General features: G+C 38.9%; 2 protein-coding genes and 1 long non-coding RNA gene across 4 annotated transcripts in view; 2 read left to right on the top strand and 1 right to left on the bottom strand.

The window, feature by feature from the left end:
- Nucleotides 1–2047: 2047 nt before the first annotated feature.
- Nucleotides 2048–13245, top strand: LOC116049249 (syndecan-2-like). 2 transcript variants are annotated; one of them, XM_036006286.1, is made up of 5 exons: nt 2048–2340; nt 8107–8239; nt 9380–9576; nt 10047–10338; nt 10590–13245. In XM_036006286.1, exons 1-5 carry the CDS (start codon nt 2281–2283, stop codon nt 10751–10753), a joined length of 846 nt encoding a protein of 281 aa, XP_035862179.1. In that variant the 5' UTR covers nt 2048–2280; the 3' UTR covers nt 10754–13245. The 2 variants fall into 2 exon arrangements, with proteins under 2 accessions (XP_035862179.1, XP_031154594.1); XM_031298734.2 differs by having other exon boundaries at nt 2051–2340; nt 9389–9576.
- Nucleotides 8582–21294, bottom strand: part of LOC116049250 — a 14577-nt gene continuing 1864 nt past the window's right edge. Inside the window, exons 2-3 of the long non-coding RNA XR_004104844.2 lie at nt 19037–19045; nt 8582–8593 (exon numbers count right to left, since the gene is read on the bottom strand). This is a non-coding gene — a long non-coding RNA (uncharacterized LOC116049250). The remainder of the gene's footprint in view (nt 8594–19036; nt 19046–21294) is intronic.
- LOC116049246 (carboxypeptidase Q) overlaps nt 14598–21294 on the top strand; it is an 18888-nt gene continuing 12191 nt past the window's right edge. Inside the window, exons 1-6 of the mRNA XM_031298722.2 lie at nt 14598–14725; nt 15495–15645; nt 17290–17505; nt 17665–17781; nt 17874–18081; nt 18155–18362. Of these exons, the coding sequence (XP_031154582.1) occupies nt 15495–15645; nt 17290–17505; nt 17665–17781; nt 17874–18081; nt 18155–18362 (900 nt within the window). The 5' untranslated portion in view covers nt 14598–14725. The remainder of the gene's footprint in view (nt 14726–15494; nt 15646–17289; nt 17506–17664; nt 17782–17873; nt 18082–18154; nt 18363–21294) is intronic.

Below are 21294 nucleotides of genomic sequence, written 5' to 3'. Positions count from 1 at the left end.
GAAAACATGTAAAAACCTACCAAAGAAAAGCTTTGTCATTCTGGGGTATTTAAACCCAAAGCAAACTATTGCAAGTATTGTCAACATAGAAATAAAATGAATAATATATTTTCTTTTTTCTTTATTATAAATTATGTTACTGCCACATTATACACATGACAGCTCACGCCTTACAGCAGTGGTTTCCAACCTGGGTTTCAGGATACCCTCAAAAGGTTGCCAAATTAATCAGAGGGTCTTAATTTATTAGATAATTTCATGATTATACCTCTTTAGTTGAACTGGTCAAAGCTGATAGACTTATGCAACAGGTGACGAGGAATCACTAGAAGATCTGACTTTATTTTCAGGGGTCACAAGCCCAAAATGTTAGAAAGCACTGCCTTATAGTACTGTGTACTTTTTTTACAAACCCGGCCATATCCTTTACCTTTTGACTGTTATATCCCTGTATTATATTTTATGCCTATAATAAAAAAATATTCAGCATACTTAATTTGTCACGTTCTTTAAACACATTGAGTCACAGTGGATCTAATTGTGCTTTTCTGGCACTGAACAACTACAAAAGACTTCAATGCCAAAATGTAGTTACTACAAATTGAAAAGTACAAATGTAAAATGTCTAGCATAAATATTCACATGTTCCAAGGCACCTTGGGCAACAGTTAAAGTTTTGACATCAAAGTCTTTAATTGTCAAAAAACATCCCAATTACATCCACTGAAAACGTATTGTAAAACCAAATCATTATAGTAGTTGGACAAAATGATTTGAGCCAAAACAGTGATGGGTTCCAAATTCCAGATCATCAATGTTTTGAAAATGTAAAATGTTAGAAAGGTTTAGTATGTTTCTTTCAGGATGTGGACTTCTGGGAGAAGAGTCTCATTAAAGCAATGATGTTAGTAGATGACGGCAAAGAAAGCAAGTGACATTTTCTCTCATAGCTGGGAATACTTTATCGGCCAAAATATAAAGGGAACTTTCTTCACGGTAAATTCTTCTGGTACAAAGAAAACAAAAACTTTCAAAGAGTTTTTTTTTTTTTTACATTTCAGTTTGATGTCAGGTGTGACTGTGATGAATGTGAATGTGTTGTACTTTGCTGTCATAACCATTCTGGGCTAGAGAGAGTCAGCTACAGTTTAAAATTCACTTCATTAGTTGTTACTTCTCTACACACTGCAGTGGCAGCACACACTGGTCAGTCCCTTATCTCAGGTGTAAAATGAGTAAAATAAATGTGTATGGGTTACTAAAATGTTCATTGAATTCTAAGTATTTAAAAAATGACTATGAAATAGAACATTGTCATGTGTAAGTATAAACTTTGTCTTCCTCCAAGCTATAACATACTGCACTTTTCTATGTCCTAACAAGCAGCCAGTGCTTACAGCTTTATGTAGGCTATTAAAAGTTACTAATTTACCAATTTCCCTTAAGTGTTTTAGGAACCTTTATTATCTTTTTTTGAGAAGTTTCTGTACTTGTCGCTTTGTGGTGTAGCCTGGTTAGTTTTGTGTCCCCAACACAGAGTCAGCACAAAGAGAATCAGCACCATCATTTTCAGAGCAGTGTTGATTGATGTTTTTTCATACAACTGTTTGTCCAACAACCTACAGTAACAGGCAGGTACATATCTGCTGTTGAGGGTACAGGTACAACAAAGAGTAAACACCAACCAAACTGAGTTAACTTAATTATCCTACTCATTATTTGAGGAGAGTTTACCACAATCTGATCTAAATAAGATTTGGAGAGTGGACTTTCAACTTAGTTTTCTGAAAAATGTCTTTTCCCTGACAATCCTAAAATGTAGTGCATTTCTCTTTACTTTCACACAGGTCTCCCGTGTTTGTGTATGTGTTTGTGTGTGTGTGTGTGTGTGTGTGTGTGTGTGTGTGTGTGTGTGTGTGTGTGTGTGTGCGCGCGCGCGCGGGTATGCGCGTGCGTGCATGTGTGTGTTCATTGTACAGAAACGCCCCCAGCTACGACCTTCTTCAAGGGACGTCACGCCGTGTTGACGTCACCGCGGAGCCACGCTGCACAATTATGGAGCCAATCCAAACAACTTTTCCAGAGGAACTGCACACCACAACGCGTCCAGTCCTCCATCAAAGTGCTGAGATTTACCAAAGTAGCAGAAAACATCAGCCGAACACGTGACGAGAAATTAGCTTAACGACTTAATTTTGCTTTTGAGTATATATAATTTTGTTCTTTTCTTACTATATATTTATTTCTCCTTACAACTGTCGTCTCTTTTTGGAAGTTACGATGAGGAATCTGCGGTTGTTGTTCCTCGTCGGGCTGGCGACTGGGTTTATCAGTGAAAAAGTAAGTAGCTTTTAATATCGGCTTAATTTAAAATACCGAAAAACTAACGTTATGTATAAAACCTGAATGTAATTTGGCTCGATGACATTGCCTTTCTTTTATCCCGAGAAAAAACACGAATAAACCTTTGAGATAGCTAGCTACATTTAGAAAATGCCAGCCTACGTAACGTTTAATTATATTTGTTTTGTTTTTAATTGTGTTTTTTTCCCATTCATGCTGTAACGTTACATATGACGTTATACCGTTCTAACGTTAGCGTGTTCAGTATTCTTTTTTAATCACCTGGACGTTTTATATAAGTCTGTGCTAAAATATGTCAACATGAAAATAAGCATGACGTTACTGTTTTTTAAGCATAAGCTAATGGTATCTCCCAGGAAGCAACAGTATAGAGCTACTACGGACTGATGCAGGGTTTACTGATATTCAGACTGTGTATTCAAGCAAAGTTCAGGCGTACAGTTGGTGTCAAGTTCACACAGGGCCAAATTGTGTTCAGCCTTTATGCCCCCAGCTTTGACATTTAAACCCAAACCTCCTGGCCTGAATTTTCCAGCAACACAGGGCTTGTGTCAGGTTTTAAAATGTCCTTTTTGCCAGATGAAACTCTGATTCACAATCTAATGAATATTTAACTGAATGACGAAACCCTGTCTGACAAGTCAAATTCAAATTGCCCCTCGGGATTAATGTTTTGAATTGAATCCAAACTATCTGTGTGTGTGTGTGTGTGTGTGTGTGTGTGTGTGTGTGTGTGTGTGTGTGTGTGTGTGTGTGTGTGGGAGCTGAAAAACACCTGGAAATGACAGGCTAAAGCAGAGCTCTGTGCATTGTCACAAGTGCAAAAACCTTCCTCTTTGCATGATTTATTCACTGTAAAAGTCCCAAATGAGAGCCAGGGAACTTCTTCGCCACCTCTCCAGAAATGCATGACATTTATGATTTATGGACTGTATATAGGGAAAGGGAAAGAACTGAAACCTGAGTCTGTCCTGCTCAAAATGTGTGGCCAGAGATGGCAAGGCAGTAAACATTGGCTAGATACTGAAAGAGTTGTGTGGGTAGAGAGAGAATAAATATAGTTTAATGTAATTTTTTTCTCCACCTAAGGCCCCATAAGTTTTACTCTGAAAACATGTATTATAAACGGATGCGACTACTGGAAAAACAACTTTTGAATTGCTTACTTTTACCATTGTGTAATGTAAGTCATACTCTACGCATGTTTTGATTTCATATTACTTCATGCCACTAATACACAGACTCCAGTCCTAAATTGCTGGGCGTGAAGGATCAAACTATCTATTTCTCCGAGTGCGGCTGTAGAATTACTGGTTAGTCAGTCAGTGACGTTGCTCCCATCTAAAAGATGAATGTTGAAACAGGCTTTTGAGTTTGTGAGCCGGTAGTTGTGTCATTTTCTGGATGGTTGACTCACAGTGAGTCCCATCGGGCTAGTCCAGGCAAGCATCTAACTGCGTGGGCTACACACACCCAACCATAGTAGGCAAGAGAAAGCCTGTGGCACTGGCTCTTTATCAATGATTATTTTCACACTGCTTCTGAAACACACAGATGACAGAAAGACCAAATACAAATACATTATTGTAATGATGATAATCCATGAATGTAAAAATAGAAGGTGGAGATTCCTAGCTGTGGAAAATGGGTATACATGTGTGGTCTACCTGAAGTTTCATGTGCTTTCAGTTTATCAGTAGTGCAGTATTAGTCACAACATATTAATCACAACACTGTTCTGCATATAAAGTGAGGACTGTTCACGTCCTGTCTGTCTGACAGCATCTGATTTGCTGCCGGACTGTTAACTATTGCATTTTTGTGACTTTGCTAGTTGTATGTCTGAAATGTACATAAACAACTAGACCTGAAAAGAGTTAAATAGTAAAACCAGAGCTAACTGTTTTTTTGTTTTGTTTTTTATATACAATGGTAAATACCACTTCTTCTTACCAGTCATCACCACATATTGGTGGTTAGGGAAATCTTTCTTATACTGCTCTTTGGTCCACCACGAAGCTTTTAATATTTGAAGCCTCTTAACTGATGAAAACATGTATGTTTTGTCAAATAGTGTGGGCTAGGACCTTTAGTTTGGGGTCAGCCGATTCAAATAACTGTGATACATATCTCAATTAAGTCCATTATAATATTCTCCTATGTGTAAAACAAAAGGAGATATTGTGTATTTCTATACAATCCTACCGCGATACTCTGTCCAGGCCAACAGAGTTGTAACAAAAATTACTTGATTAAGAATCACGAGCCAAGAATTGGAATTAGTATCAAATACTTGTGCCTTTTGTGAAGCCTTTGAGGACGATAACTGCTGTTAACTAAACAGACACATTTGACATTTGGGGGGGATCAAACATTTTATGACTCATAGCCGTGGTCAAACATACCCCCTCTCTAACACAGCGCTGTGTGCTGCTGCTATCTAGATGGTGATGACAGGTCTGCTGTCTGTGTACTTTTGGCTGTTACACAACCTCACTTTTGACCTGACTGTTCTCTCAGTATCATTGACATCCCGCTCATGGGGGGAATATTTTACTGAAATAGCCATCCAGCAGACTAAAAAAATATGGATTTGTTGATTGCAAGATTTAATAATGCACTTAAAAACACACTCATACACCCTCCCTATTTCATGTCTGTAGTGTTTTATCACTGCGACCAGGCTGTCAAAAGACAAAACTGTCTTCACTTGGACTGTGTGTGTGTGTGTGTGTGTGTGTGTGTGTGTGTGTTACATATGTATGTTTTCCAGATGTGTGTAACCTCTGACTGACTGAGTCAAGTCTTCCAGTAAGCCCTAATGCTAACTTCCTTCTACCTTTGACTGAGAAAGTGATAGCTGATTTTATTTTGGCCTTTGTGTTACATTTTGTATGTTCCATTGTATGCAAGTGTATTTCGAAAACAATGAATCGATTATTCAATCAACAGAAAATGATTCGCCAATACCTCTGATAATCAGTCAATTATCAAGCATAAATGGCAAGCTGTCTTGGGTTTTCAGCTTCTCAAATGTGGCGTTTGCTGCTTTTCTCAGTATTGTATTGTACACTAAATATGTTTGAGTTCTGGACTTCTGATTGGACATAACAAGAAATTTGAAGATGTCACCTTGAGCTGGGAATTTGTGATCTGCATTTGTTACCATTCCCTGACATTTGATCAACTTCCTTAATAATTGAAAAGAAAACTCAACAGATGAATAAATAATAAAAAGATGCTGTTATCTGCTGCCCTCCTGGGCCTGCTCCCACAGTAGGGATTGGCAAAAATGTAATTATTCTCAATATGATCATGCATAGACTTTCATCATACATTTTGAAAAATATGATCTTGTTAACCTTCATACAAACCTCTGTTTGAGTTCTCTTCTGTTTCTCCCAGAGCACATTATATTATAATTCTAAAATGAGTTTCTAAAGTTTTAGATTTACACATATGAAGAGTGTAATATATACCAGTGAAACACCGTTAACTGCTTTGAACATCAGTTAGATTATTTTATGTATGATTGGGAACAGGGTTCAAAATGTACTTTTTCGTCCACCAGCCAAATGGCTAGTGAATGTTCAAATTTTACGAGCCACTCAATAGATTACCATTGTGTTTTGGCTGGTGAGTGAAGCAAATCTATCAGCCAATTGCATATTTTACCAGCATTTGGCTGGTGGATGGTGCTAATTTTGAACCCTGATTGGGACATCTACCATATTGTCGTATTTATTGATATCGGAATATATCCTTAATAATGGTGATAATGATTTCAACCATACTGCCTAGCCCTACATCACTGTGTATGTGAGGGATTCTGTTTAAAGTACATGTACGTGGTGGAGGTGGTGCGTTTGGCAGTCCATCAGTTCAGCAGCACTTAAATTCTGTCACAGAAATAGTATTAGTAGTAGTTGTTGTTGTGGCCTTTATAAAGGAATCCTGCTCATTTCAGCATGTACATTGTGTGTCTCCTTCACCGGGACTGTCCAATCAGTGTAGACAGACATGAGCATGAGCTGTCTTTCAAAGAGACCAAACTATCTAGATTGTGTCCAACCTGGAGCTGTGAGTTTGACAGTAAATATAAGACAGCTTTAATTCTCTTTGGTCATCCACATTAATTCAATAAAAACCAGTTATTTTTAAAAGAAGTGAAATGTCTGTGTGTCTGTGTGTGTGTGTGTGTGTGTGTGTGTGTGTGTGTGGCACAGCATCTGCTTTTGTAATCCCCGCTTGAAGCCAGCAAGAATGCGAGAGCCCCTTCTGCTAGTCAGCCCTGGCATTGTGAGACTGCTGTCTTGTGAAAATAGATGGTTTGGCCTGTTTCGCCACAATGTGAACACAAAATCTGGTTTCATCTCATAATGCTTTTCTCTTGTTGCATCTCTGGTGGCACGAATAAAAACATGATATCTCAGGAGTCACAAAGAAAAGTAAGTTTAAAAGTTTTTATTAAGCCTTGATCTGCTGTAGTTTATTGATACCAAAAATATGTTCCCGAGCAGAATGAAGTGTCTGGCATTATCAGGTGAAGAGCATTGGTCTGCAGTTAGTGAATAATAAATACATACATTTTAGATCTGTATCACTTCTTATGTCAATTCTCACTTCTTAGGTATACCGCCAAATGAAAGGCTAGTATTTGTAATCCCTCAAGTGTGAATATTTATTGCACTAAAAGATCCTCCTCCTACAGTATGTCACCAGCACCTGTTTCAAGAGAAACATACAGTACTGTCTCTGTCTCTCTTCTTCCCTTCCCTTTCTCCAGTCTCCCTCGTTTCTCGCTCTCTCAGCACCTGTGTTAGTGGAAGCATAGTATACATACCAGACATATTTCAGGTCTCAATGGGCCATATAGTGTGTGTGTGTGTGTGTGTGCGCGCGCGCGTGTGTGTGCGCGCGCGCGCGCGTGTGTGTGTGTGTGCGCGTGCGCCAACATCTGCCTAGCCATTTCTCGTTTTTTGAATTTAAGACTCATTATCAGGTTGCTTTCTTTGATTAATGTGTTTTTCTAGTCTTCCCAAGCCGTTTGTTATATTAACATCTTTCTGAAGTTATCGCAGCTTGTTTTATTCTTCAGACATAGAGACAGTCATATTTCAACAAGCTGATGAATAACTTAATCAATTCCAGTACCTCATCGTTTTGGTTGGAGTCTACTTTCTAGTGTCAGACTAAGCTTTAGATGACGGGACAAGTAGGGTTTTGGTTTTCATCAGACTCCTATGTGTAGTGTTTGGGTTAGTGGGAGGTTTTCCTACACAACATGAAACATTTTTTCCCCCATGTGTTTGCCCAGTTCTCTGTTCTGTGTGTTGCCTTTGAAGCTGCTCTATCTCTCCCTCCTCCTCTGAAATACACTTAGATCTTTTCTGTCCGGCTCTGTGAAGCATCACAAATTACTGCCATCACAACTTACTGCCACAAAATAAAACTTGCCTCCATCTACTGTACATGCTACAGTATGGATGCAATACACACTATGGTTAAACTGACAGACACCAGTGAACACTCTGGCATATTTGGCCAGCATAGGTCATTGGCTGTGAAAGGTATTGTCTTACTCCCAAACTGTAGAGACGTTCACATGTTTTCGATTAGTGGAGGGAATTCTGCAAGTTTGAATAAAGGAGATCTGTGTGTCTCCTCGTCTTTTCTGTCTTTGATAGTATTTCTCTTTTGCTTGAATCATAATATCTGTTTATTTTTTCTTCTCTTTTCCAGCTCTTTGTCTCCTCCCAGTCACTCTTTTCCGCGACAGATGACATGTACCTAGAGGGCCGAACGTCAGGTGACCTCCCTATAGATGATGAAGATGGTGATGACGGCGGATCAGGCTCTGGATCTGGAGCCTTTGGTAAGGAGACCACTGTCTTTGTTTTGTAATTGTTTTGCTTTGTTATTTTCATCAATGGAAATCATTTTCAGAGAGAGAGAGAGAGGATTGTGTGGCAGCCCGCCACAAAAATATCAATGTATGGGAAACACTGATTTTGGTTGCAACATCACATTCTTTGTTTCAGCAGTTAAATATGTAAATGAAGGGTTCTCAGATACATCATCATTTTTGTTGAATGAACTTAAACACAAAGTCAAAATTAGTTTTTCTTCAGTCCAGGGCCCTGTTTCCCCCGAAGCATCTAGACTTACAGTGGGACTGAGATCCTGTTAGTCTTAAAGTGATTTTGGGAAACAGGGACCATATTTCTGTCTTAAAATTCAAATTTCCTTACAGACCGTTAAAAAGTTTTCTAATCTACTCTATCCGCTCATTTGCAAATGTCAGACAAATGAGCCATATATGTAGTGTATTCAGACACAGAAGCACTCACTCACTGTGTGCCAGATGTTTGACCTAAGGTAATGTGGAGTGTACCAGGTGAGATTTTATTGGAAGCGCACAGATGTCAGATACTCTCTGCCTCATTATCAATGACTCACCTTTATGCCCACAGTGAGTAATGTGTTGGAACATTTAGCGTGATATATATATATGGTTAGGTGAATTCCAGTAAGTTATAAAACTCCCAGATTGCATTCCAATACCGGGTGTGAAAGGAACTGGTTAATTAACATCTCAATGTCAGCTTTTAATATTGCATCATTATCCGATTCAAACCATTTATCTACAAAATGTCAATGTCTTTGAGCTGAGAAAAACTGCCCTGTTTAGCTTTGTGGCAATTTATTTTTTAGATATTTAGATTATAATAATAATAATAATTTATCTTATAAAGTAAGTAGACTATCCTTAACCCATAAAGTAACTCTTAATCCTTAACTGAAACAAAAATAAAATTAAAATTGATGATACATTTTGATACTGCAACGGCTCTGTGCCAAAAATTAGGTTCAAACACTTTTAATGCATGCAGTCTTTTTATAGGTGATGTGTACAGACATTGTTTTTACCCAAAAAACAATAATGTTTGCTAGGTTTTAAAGAAAGGTCACTCTAAGGTGTTAGAATGTGTGATGATTGTTTCCTCTATTTCAGCTTTCGCAGATAAAGAGGAGATACTCAGGAGGTTCACCAACTTCTCTCAGACCACAGTCTCCAAGGAAACGGTTCCAACTCAACCACCGCCAACAGCAGACTCTCCTCACAACCCATCAACCACAGCCGCAACCAAAGTGAAGGACACAGAGACAACACCATTCATATTACCTAATGGGGACAGCAGTGATGAGGAGGTAGAATATTGCTTTTTCCTTTGATACAAATCCTTATCTCAACGAAAACTCTTTATGACTGTGGTCCCAAAATAAACCACTATACTGTAGACTATTTAAAAGATTCAAACAAATGTTACAAATGGTGTACTCATGTATTCTGTTAAGAAATGTCTTTGGACATTGTAAATGATTAACAGACCTGCATCCACTGTTAATTTCCAACATCTGTATGAACCAAAGCCTTCCCATGAATACATCCATTATACTGTATGCTTTTCGACTTATGATGTGAGATGAGAGACGATGACATTATGCCTCAAATTCTTTTCAGCCCTACTTTGTTATCGAGTGCATCATGCATTTAAAGCTTTAGTGCTTGGCTTGTATCATGTGGATGCGCGACAGTTTTGTTGTCATTACTTAGAATTCCTCATGGGGCCAACAGAAACTACGCACTATAGCTTTAACTACTGCTTATATTTCTCCAGGTGGCAGGCACAACAGCTGATTGGTTCGCACAGAGCTCCACCAGCAAGCCTCCCAGGGAAACGACTGCAACCAAATTCGGCATAGACATCGCTGTAATCAATGATACCGTCGAGGATAACAGTCTGGATAGGTGGGATGTCTCAACACCTAAAAACCGCGAAGACAAAGTCCGGATCGCAGTTGCCGAAAATGATCTTAAGGCCACCAACGACCAAGGCAGAATATATGAGATGGACTCTCCGGCAGAGGTGACCTCTGAGAACATGTGGGAGAGGACGGAAGTGCTGGCAGGTAAGGACAGATTTCCACTAGGCTTAACAGCATCTTTATTGTCCCCACATGTCTGGTTTAATGAGGTATAATTCAGGGTTAGAGTTAGCATCTCAAGACTTAACAGATGATGATAAAGCATAATTTGCAAGCAGGTTATTTTCTGTTGGAGCACTTTTAGACTATTAAGATTTAGATTTTTGATTATTATATTTTGCCAAATATTGTCAAGAAAATAATAATATTTCAATGTTTTTTTATGCCCTCTCCAGCGGTGATAGCTTGCGGAGTGGTTGGATTCCTCTGTGCTGTTTTCCTCCTCATCCTAATCGCCTACCGTATGAAGAAGAAGGACGAAGGTAGCTACAACCTGGGAGACACCAAAGATTCCACAACGGCCTATCACAAAGCGCCTACCAAGGAGTTCTACGCCTGAACTGACCAATAGGGACTTTAAATGGAGTGTGTCTCCTCCCAATCAGGACTAAGAACGGATCTATAAACAACTGAAGATGATCCCTCTTGATGAAGTTTGAAGTCAAGCACCTCTGTTCTTCTTCAGTGCTTTCGCCATTATTATTTTTCTCATCTTCCTCCTCTGCTATCCTTTCACATCTCGTTGGACTTGGTTCTGCATTACGGAGAAATTGATTGTCCCATTTAGCAGAGCTACAGCCTGAACTGTCCCAGCTCAGCTTAACAACATTGAGGAAGTTCACAGAAACATATGAATTGCCTTAACACATTTTGAATACTGTTAATTGAAATGGTACCACGTATGGGATTAGTATTACAAAGGGCCTTCAAAAATGTAAACCCTTTTCGTATTATTTGAGGTCAAATTTGCTCTTTTTAACATTTTTCATTGTTACATTTCATTTTCTGTACGCTTTCTTCGCTGAATCGATGATTTGTTTTTGTTGTTATGAGGAATGAATATGTTTTTTCATATGCTGTCCAGTATTGGAATGAGAGATGATGTTTCTCTGCAGGTACATATTTTTGTTGCTTTCTTACAGATTTTTGACACTTGTAGAACTGACCAAATATAAATGTGCTTTATCTGTCTTTTGGAAAATTATTTTTACTAGCCTTTTCAATGTGTTTTGATGTTTAGAGATTATATTTCCGTAAGCCATTTTTTAAGAGATTTCAGTTATTCATAGTATTCATACAGTGGTAGCCGTATGTTGGCCCTCAACTTTGCATCCAGAATTAGTCATATTTAAAGGACTATTTTATTTGATGACTGAGTGCAGCAAGCACGTGTAACAGGATTCCTCAGGTAAAGCCAAGGCTAATGACTATAATTCAGAAACTGTAAAAGTTACCAACAATTTCTGAAGCAGCCAAAACACATTCCTTTCTGACTGTCAACTGCATACAGCTACCATAGCAGGTTTGGACTTAAAGGGACAGTGACAATGTAACTGACAGGATTATAAAAAATCAGTAATTTATTCATGTCTTACAAATTATTTTTAAATAGTTACAATTTTAGGTAGTGTAGGCATGTCGGGTTTTACCTCAACCAGCCAACCAAAGGAGCATGGGACCTTCTAGAGAATTTTAGAGATATTCCCTTTTCACAGCACATAATTCTTACTTGTATACACCCTGTTAGACACATATTTAAGTGAAAATATCAGGGATTTGCCCCTATGTATAGTGTCTGAGTTTTAACCATCTACCTACTGCTTATTATGAGTCAAAAAACTAAATTTGATGATCAGTGGTCGATGCATACAGAGAGGTGGGGCTAAGTGGTTAAACTCTGAGTAGACTGGCCCCGCTATCCACACGTTCTAATTGAAATTATATTGTTTTGTATTTCTGTTGCTTTGACTTTGTTGACGTGAGTTTAATGTCATAACAGATGTTAAATTGGTATAGGCATTCTTATAGGATTGTAATAGCTATTTTTGTTTGTTGCCCTGTCGCAAAATTTGTAGCAGCAGTATTTGTGTCTATTAATCGTTTGATTCCCTTCATGACACAATGTAACATCAGTGAAGGTTGGTGAGTGAGGCTACATTTATTTTTTGTCCTTTAGTAAAGTCTACTTATTAGTGTTTACATGATATAAATACCTTTGCCATAATTTAAAATACATACTAATTGTAAGCAATTCTAGAATAACTGAATGCAAACTACCTATTCACCGTTGCTGGAATAAACAAGACGATTTTATCACTACTAACCTACTGTGACTTGCTGTTGATAATGTAAAATTTGTTGGGCACTTGAATCCTCCGTGCCTCACAAAATACATTGTATACATTCATTTACAGTTGCTTTGACCTTTTAAGCTGTACCTAACCTCAACTGGAATATTTCTGTTCCAGTGTGGTCGAGGAAAAACTGACATTTCTGTTCTCCATACCAACAGAAAAAAACATAATAAACCCTACTCATAGAGGGTTAGGACAACTGGTTAGCACTTGCCAGCAATCCAACAGGTGATGACACACAATAACCGTTATCTTCTAGAATCTTTGTAAGTTTATACAGTATGTTGATGATACTATAATTTAAATGTATTAATTTATACTTGCTTAGACTATAATCCAAGTTATGTCAGTGATTTATTGGGATTGTACAGTATTTACTCATGATCGAAGCCTCTTTGTGCCTACTGCTCAGTTTTTGTTTTTAAATATTTATGTTTTCCGTGTATTTGATGAGCCTCGGTTCAATTCATTTTCATTATCAGTTGTCTAGCTTTTTTTAAATACTTGTTTTCATATAAAGGCATTTAATACATGAATAAAGTAGACTAAGTTCTTGTAAATATATTGAAGCTTTCATTTTCATTTTAATTGAAGTTGAATATGATTTGACTGAAGCCTTGATTAGAACAAATAAACACCTACACAATTAAAAATCAACTTGCAGATTACAAGCGTGACATAAGCACACAAGGTGGCCAAAAGAGAACTGTGTTGCTGAAATGGTGTATTTTTTATGAGGTTCACTACTGCATAAAGGATGGCTTTAATGCACTTCTAAAACTGTCTGTCTTTTCTTTGGCTTTAGGGATTGGTCTGAAAATAATACATTACTTCTTCGCTCTCATACACACACATCCACAAACAGCACAACAAGACAGATGTATTCACTCAACAGCATGTGTGCTAATGTTTAACCACCTCCCTGTCTTACTTTCTGCGCTTTGATTGACCTATTTCCCTTTCCTCCCTCCACCCCCTCCTCCTATCTCTTACACATACACAACATCTAGTGTTAAATGTTCCAGCATTGAAAGCTAAGCTGCAGCTTTGTTCCACAGAAAAATATTTCCTCCCAGCCTCAGGAAAGATCATCTTGCAAATGTAGGGGCCAAAACAATTTTTTCAAACCACTGTGTTAAACCAAGCCAGCAGCATGTGAATGGAGACAAATGGTCAGATGTTTTCCAAAACCTGATGATGCATGCAGAGAAGAAAACAAATATCAGACTAAACAGAGGCTGGTAAAAGACAAACACTGAATGACATGTAAAAAGCAAATGGCTGAAAGTAAACTGAAGTTAAATATCTTTAGATAGGTTCACAAATAAAGTAATATATTAGAGTAGTAGTAGAGTGTAAATGTGTAAATACAGTACAAGTTAACATTAATCTAACCCTTTTCACAGGGTGGGATGTTTACAGTGAATGTCAATGACTGCAGAGGAACGCAGAAGATTAGTGGTAGAAAACCGCAGATTGGGATGTGGGCAGAGTAGTGCTGTGTTTTCCACAGTGTTGATACAATACGTACCATTCACTGGACATATTTTTGGCAACTAAAATTGTTGACAAGGAGATGTGGAAATGTCAGAAGAAAACACATTATATTAAAGTTCCCCAACAAACACTTTATAATTTGGTTTCTATTTAATGTGAGGTATCTGGCTCTGCAGCAACACTATACTCTCTATTCTCTATCTGTAATAACATATCTACACAATACTAACTAGAGTACTACAATATTCCTTTAGAAATGTCAGTTTTAGAACAAAGCACAATAAAAAAAACAATTTTAACTAACTCTAACTAACAATGTTACCATATAAAACTTGTTTCAGTGTTCAATATTTGTAGCTACACCTTTGAATCGTTGAATAGATTGATTTGCATGTGTTGTATATTTCTTTTCATCGATATTAGTTCGTGTGCAGTGTTATTTTTGTTATTTACTGCTAACATAGACAGACTGTTACACATTGATGGGGCTTTTATTGTGAAAACAATCGGGCCGGAAGTTGTCGTTTGTTAGGCATGCTGCTGACCCTGTTCTGATCACGAGCACGGAAACGGTGTTTATATTCCGGGTATTCTATGAGAGTACTCTCAAAACTCTTTAAAAAAAACCCCAGTATTGTAACATAACATCAACAATATCAAAGACTATCTGGGCCTGAAGGGTTCGTTTTTTTATATTTTATGGAGATTTCAAGTTTTATGATTATTGTTACTGACGTAACGTTTCTCTCCATCCTCAGTTCGTCTGTATACAAATCTGATTCTGTCTATCTTAACGTTTGGTTGTTGATAAAAGTAATGCCCGGGGAATTTGACTTTGTTAATACGGCGCAACTTTCATCTTGGTGGTGTATTTGAATGGATATCCCAAACACTAACGTTGTCAGGCGTCGACTGAAAGTAAAGTTGTAATATTAACATTAGCTATTAACATTAGCTACTCTGCTCTCAGTGCCACAAAGATGTCATTATAACGTTATTAGTCAGTGCCAAAAAATTAAAATAAATAAGGTAACGTTAGAGTATATAGAGTATAGACTATATACTCTACTAGTATAGAGTAGAGTATATAGCTAGTATATAATCATAATTCGAAGCCAACTCTCTGGGTTTACAGAGGAGGGTTTGGCAAAGCGAGACTAAGCATTAACGTTACATTTTTGGTGCCTTAGGTTGGTATGAATTTGTTTAACGTTAACGTACAGTTTTTATCTACTTTGAAAAGTATAATTTGATTGATCAACCCCAAAGCAGATTAATGATACTGTCACGTTAGTATGAGCTTTTTGGATCAGTGTCACTAACGGGAATTGGGGAAATTCACTGTAACTAGCAGCACATCATTCAGTGATGTGCTGCTAGTTACATGGAATTTCCCTGTTGGAGATGAATTACGCAACTATTATCACATGCATGTTTTTCTCTCTGCAGATGGCTCAGGAAGGTGGACCGCCCTTCCTCTTCTCCCTCTTCACGTTTCTCTTCATGCTATCATCTCTGTGTGACTGTCACCCTCACTCTGCTGGGTTCATGAGGTCAATGGCTGCAGCCAGGGCTGTATCTAATCACACTACGAGGAAATGTAATCCCAAACTCTCATGTCTTCAGACATATAGTAAAAGTAGGGCTGTCAAAATAACTCGTTCATTTCGATTAATTAATCTGAGAAAAAATAACGCGTTAAAAAAATAACGCAGATTAATCCATTCCATATTGACGTTTGACCCGGAGCCGTTCTAGCCACCATTGGACTGTAAAATGAAGGAGGGAGACGAGAATGTGCTGCCTGGATCATTAACTGGAACATTTACTTGTAAATCTTCTTCCTGCCAACCCTGGCTACCGAAATCTGGTGCCACTGATATGTCTGCGCTTCTCTCTGATGCTCTGAAACAGACAATACAGGCAACACAAACACCGCTGCACGTGACGCTAGTTAACACTATACTCAACAGCTAACGTTAGCCTACCGCTAGCTAGTTAACACTATACTCAGCAGCTAACGTTAGCCTACCGCTAGCTAGTTAACACTATACTCGACAGCAGCTAACGTTAGCCTACCGCTAGCTAGTAGCTGGATTAAACACGGTTACAATGCTGACAGCTAACGCTGAACGGTGTAAAGTCTGACTGTGTTTTACTGTAGAGGACTGTGACTCAACAGCGGGATGTAACAATCTGCAGCTGCTGAGCTGCCGTCGGAAAAACAACACAGACGGTGCGTTCAATGAAACTGGTAAACTACAGCTTCGTGGTGCATTTGAAGTTATTGTAAATGTCCTTGGTGGTTGTTTTTGTCGTTCAACAGCAATTTACTAGTGAAATAAGTTATTGTTATTGTTATACATTATTATTAAATCATTTAATTTTGACCATATGGCCTTAGCAATAAACAAGCCGTTCTTTAATGTCACCAACTGTTGTTTAGTACCCTTTGTTTTTTCTTTTTTTACTTTCTTAAAAAGTATCGGTTCAGGCACCGTTAATTATGTATGCGATTAATTTTGATTAATTAATCACAGTCTGTAATTAATTAGATTCATTTTTTTAATCGATTGACAGCCCTAAGTAAAAAATATATGTATGGAAATCAGGGTTGACATCAATTTATTTTTAATACAGTCAAACTGGTTGATTTTCTTAAAGGCCATGCACACCCACACAGGAGTTATTTTGGCTAATTAGACCTATAGTCAGGTTGACGTGTGGTTGACTTTTGCTGGGATTGACGTGATGTCACCCAACTCTTAACTACTAATAACAATATAAACTGTCCAGCCCTAACTGGTGCTTCAAAGCTAGCAGGAGAGTGAGCGAGCTGTCAATCAAGCACACCCACAGGTCTAATCAGGCAACATAAGTGAAAACACCTGTGTGGGTGAACTAAGTGTGAATGGGCTTAATCCCTGTCCTGTGATTCTCGCTTCTCTCATTTGGGATATATTAGACAACACCCACATACCAGTCCATTTATTGCAGATTGATATAATGTGCAGACTCGGTCATTATGCTCAGTACTGTGTAAGGTAGTCACTGTAACTTAATATTACTTCCTTGATCTATTGTGTGTACTTTTTAATTGGGAAATGCATTTGTACAAGCCTTGGATTATGTGCAAATAAAATTATATAACATAGTGGCATGACTGTATATTTACCTCCTCACTTACTGTATCTACTCAAGTGACAAAGACACTGTATTTGATTTTTTTTCTGTGTGAACCCAGTCTCAGACATAGCTACAGAGGTAGCAGGCTATGCTGATGTGGCCAAACAGATTATTGACCTGGCTGTGTTTGGAGCTGCCCAGAACCGCTCTTACAGACGGCTGGCTGACTTCACCGACGCCATAGGGAACCGTGTTAGTGGCTCACACAACCTGGAGATGGCTATCAAATACATGTACAATGCTATGACGCAGGATGGGCTGGATGTACATTTAGGTGAGTATGCCTTGTTATCTGTCTCCCTTGGATGCAGGCTGTGAGAAGTGTGCAATGAGGATAAATGTTTCACAAACTAAGGGATCTCTTTCAGCAATGTATTGCCCTCTGCTGAGTGTAACAGTAGTTTGTGTCCCTTTTTACCCTTTTCTTTTCCAGAGCCAGTCAAAATCCCACACTGGGTAAGAGGGAAGGAGAGTGCAGAAATGATTGCACCGAGGGCCAAAAGTCTGGCTATACTGGGACTGGGTAGCAGTGTAGGGACACCACCTGAGGGTAAAGACCATACTATATAAAAGTCTTTTAATGGCTGTCATCTGTCATCCACATCCTGTTTACTCCTCCATGTCTCTCTCTTATCTCTCCAGGTATTGAGGCAGAGGTGTTGGTGGTTCAGTCTTTTGAGGAACTGAAGCGTAGAGCCAGTGAGGCCATGGGGAGGATTGTGGTCTTTAACCAACCATTTGTCAGCTATGGGGAGACGGTGGCTTACCGTGCTTATGGCGCGTCTGAGGCAGCCAAAGAAGGAGCTCTGGCCACACTCATTCGATCTATTACTCCTTTTTCTATTAACAGGTAACCGTCCGTCCATCCATCCATCCATCCATCCATCCAATAATATGTCTCTGTTACGTCTCTCCCTCTCTAGTCCCCACACAGGTTGGCAGGACTACCAAGCTGGAGTGAAGCGCATCCCTTCAGCCTGTATTACTGTAGAGGATGCTGAGCTGATGTGGCGTATGGCACAGAGAGGGCAGAAGATCGTGGTCAGACTCACAATGGGAGCCAAGACTCTGCCGGACGCTGACTCCTTCAACACAGTGGTTGAAATAACAGGCTGGCAACACCCTGAGCAGGTAGATCGTACACTCCCATCACAGACACCTGCCTGTCTGACTTATTTAAACTATTTTGGTGGGCCTTTTAAATTAATTGTATGAGAAACAGATGTCGCAAGAAGGACTCTATTATTATGTTCTTGTCTCTCTCTTAATTAGTCTCTCTTTTCCTCGGTTTGGTGGGGCGAGGAGAGAATGGTGTAACCTCTTTTTTTGCCAACTCCAGATAGTCCCAGAGCTGTATAGTCATCTTTTGTTTTGTGGGTGGGGTCTTTTCATAGAAGTGCTGAGGCTTAGTTGGAAATTCAACTTTCAGGTAGTCAGTATAAATTATGTTTCATTGGAAAGAAAGCATTTTGTAAGAAGACTATTAATCTGTTAATTATGTGTTTTTGGATGTGTTTTGAAATTTTTTTTTTAGTTTTTTATTTCTAGGATCTTGGAAATTCTCAAGAAATGTCCCCGCCTTGGCTTCCTATTTTCACGAATCCCCAAACTCTGATATTGGGAAATTAGTTATATGAATTTACAACAAGCCTGACATTCCTGCATTTTTCACAGATCACAGCATTTTTTCTATTGGCGAGTCTAAACAACTTAAATTACAGGCCTGCTGAAATGAACCTATCCTTTGATTATACCAGCAGAGTCGTGGTTTGTGAACACACATGAATGTAAACATGCAGAATGACTATTAAAACCTGCAGTCATTCTTTGTATATTATTTTGTAAAGTAAAACTAGTATGCTGTGTAGGAAACTTGAGTCAATGGGGATCCACAGTGTTGCTTAACAGGGTGATTTACCTGAAAATAGGATAAAATTATCAGATTCCAGCATGCATTGTATGAAAGGTTATGTGCACCATAGACAGACACCTAAGTACAACGTATAGTTACCACTTTAACTATTAGACTTGTCAATCATAGAATAAGTTGGCAAAATATGCCCTGCTCTAAGTCAGAAGCCTATCATTGTGCAGAGCAAACACATTACCTGACCCAGCTTGCAGCTATGCATTGCAGTGTCACACATTGTCACACACAGGTCCTTAGCACTATATGTGGGTAAGGACCAAGACACGTCTAGCAGGTAGAACCTGATAAACGGACAAGGTGCTGCTGCACAAATCTCCAAATGCATGCTTCTCTGTTTGCAGAGGAGGCAGTATGATTAAAAAATGCTTCTGTCGTCAGTGTACAGGGCTGAAACGGCACAGTGGGCTTAGGATACCAGATGTGGCATGCTCAGCACCAAGGCACATGTTGCCCACTGTTACAGTTAGAACTAGTGGGCCAGATTTAACTTGGAATCCTTGGAAGACACTGTCTTGAGGTATCTTACTGTCTACTCAAAGCTGTTTGTCTGTCTGAATAAAAGTGGAAGAGAAGCAGAATCAACTTTTCCCATCCAGTCGGGTTGAACAAGCATGTCCTAAATAGCTGAGCAGGGTTGCTCAGCTTCACTGATTTGTGAAGATGAGTGGTAAAACCTGTGTGAACCAAACTGCATAGCACCATTACATAGCATACCATTTGCTTGTATGTATTGCACGCCTGAAATCTGTGTGGAATTTCCACAGTGTCCTCTGTGAATCATGATGTGTGTACTGTATATAGGTGGAGGTTGCCTGGAGCATCAGTCAAGTTATTGTTGTTAAGGAAGTGTGCATTTGAGACAGAGGCGTATGTACAGTTTGTAATATCTGACAAGATATGTTTTGTTGGCAGATGAAGGTGGATGGTGTTTGCACTGTGAATTTCCCAGGAGTGTGACGATGAACAGTATGTGTGTAAGCCTTTACTTCCTCTCAGCTTCTTGAGCTTGCAAATACATCACAATCCAAGACGACCAAACTTAGTTTGTATAGTATTATTATGTCGAGTATATTTCAGCAATTACCAATGCATGTAATTCAAGTGAACTCTATTCTCAACAGCAGTCCCTCTGGTTTAATTTGTGGGGGAAAAGTTGTGCTAACTGAAGAACAATTCAGGAGACATGGATTTGAGGAACTTCGCTGATGTAAGCTGTTACTATTCTGATCTGTGAACCATTGTGTGGTCGCTCATTATAGAAAAGGGAAATGAAACACATGGCATGGTTGACATCATTTCTGGCTCTGTGACTTTGTGCTCCAGCTGGCAGTAGCAGCAGTCGTGGTTGGAGTGTGTTTGCCCACATTCATAGAAAAATGGGTATAGTGAGTCATTTCAACAGTTTAGCCTTTCAAAGCCAGTCAGAGTCATCTGAGAGTGATGAGTTGCTGTTTTTTTTTTTTTTTTTTATTCCACCCACTTAACTTGCCTTTTTAAATCAAAATGTCCTGATGTGTAGGCTTTCTGTTTATGGTTACGGCTAAAAACACAAATCATACCATTTTTTATTCCCATCTAAACTACAGGTCACTGAACCACATCTAAACATCTTTTTCATACTTTGTTGATCTCTCTTCATTTAAACTAGTTAACTACAACATATTTAGTTGTCTCTACTGTCAACCCATTGTAAAAACCAGCGAGCCATAAATCGATACCATGGCTATGTACGTAGGTATGTGGAGAACCTACGCCGTAGCCTGACGTCTCAAAAAATACACTGCACGTCGCTCGGCTGTGGCTTGGTAACGTTGCATTTCCCCCGACTCATTTCCTGGTTCTCCTTCTACATAAACAACATGAAATCAACGAGATGGTTAACTTTTCCTGCTACAGATTTCCTCTCTAGAGTCCTTGCTCTGGAGCGAATCACCGTCACTCGCTCACTCGCTCTACCACACACTCCACATGCATGCCGGCCCTGCTATTCTCGTAGAAGAGATCGACGCACACACCAACGCACAAGTATAAACTTCCGGTCACTTACGTAGGCTACGGCGAAAGCTCTGCGTGGAGCCTCCGTACAACCATAAATCAGCCTTAAGACGACTAGTCGGCAATAGTCGGGTAGCT

The sequence above is a fragment of the Sander lucioperca genome, chromosome 10 (genome assembly GCF_008315115.2).
Source record: "Sander lucioperca isolate FBNREF2018 chromosome 10, SLUC_FBN_1.2, whole genome shotgun sequence".
NCBI classification, from domain to species: domain Eukaryota; kingdom Metazoa; phylum Chordata; class Actinopteri; order Perciformes; family Percidae; genus Sander; species Sander lucioperca.
Note: the sequence above shows the minus strand (reverse complement) of the source record. Positions and strands in the feature narration are given on the sequence as shown.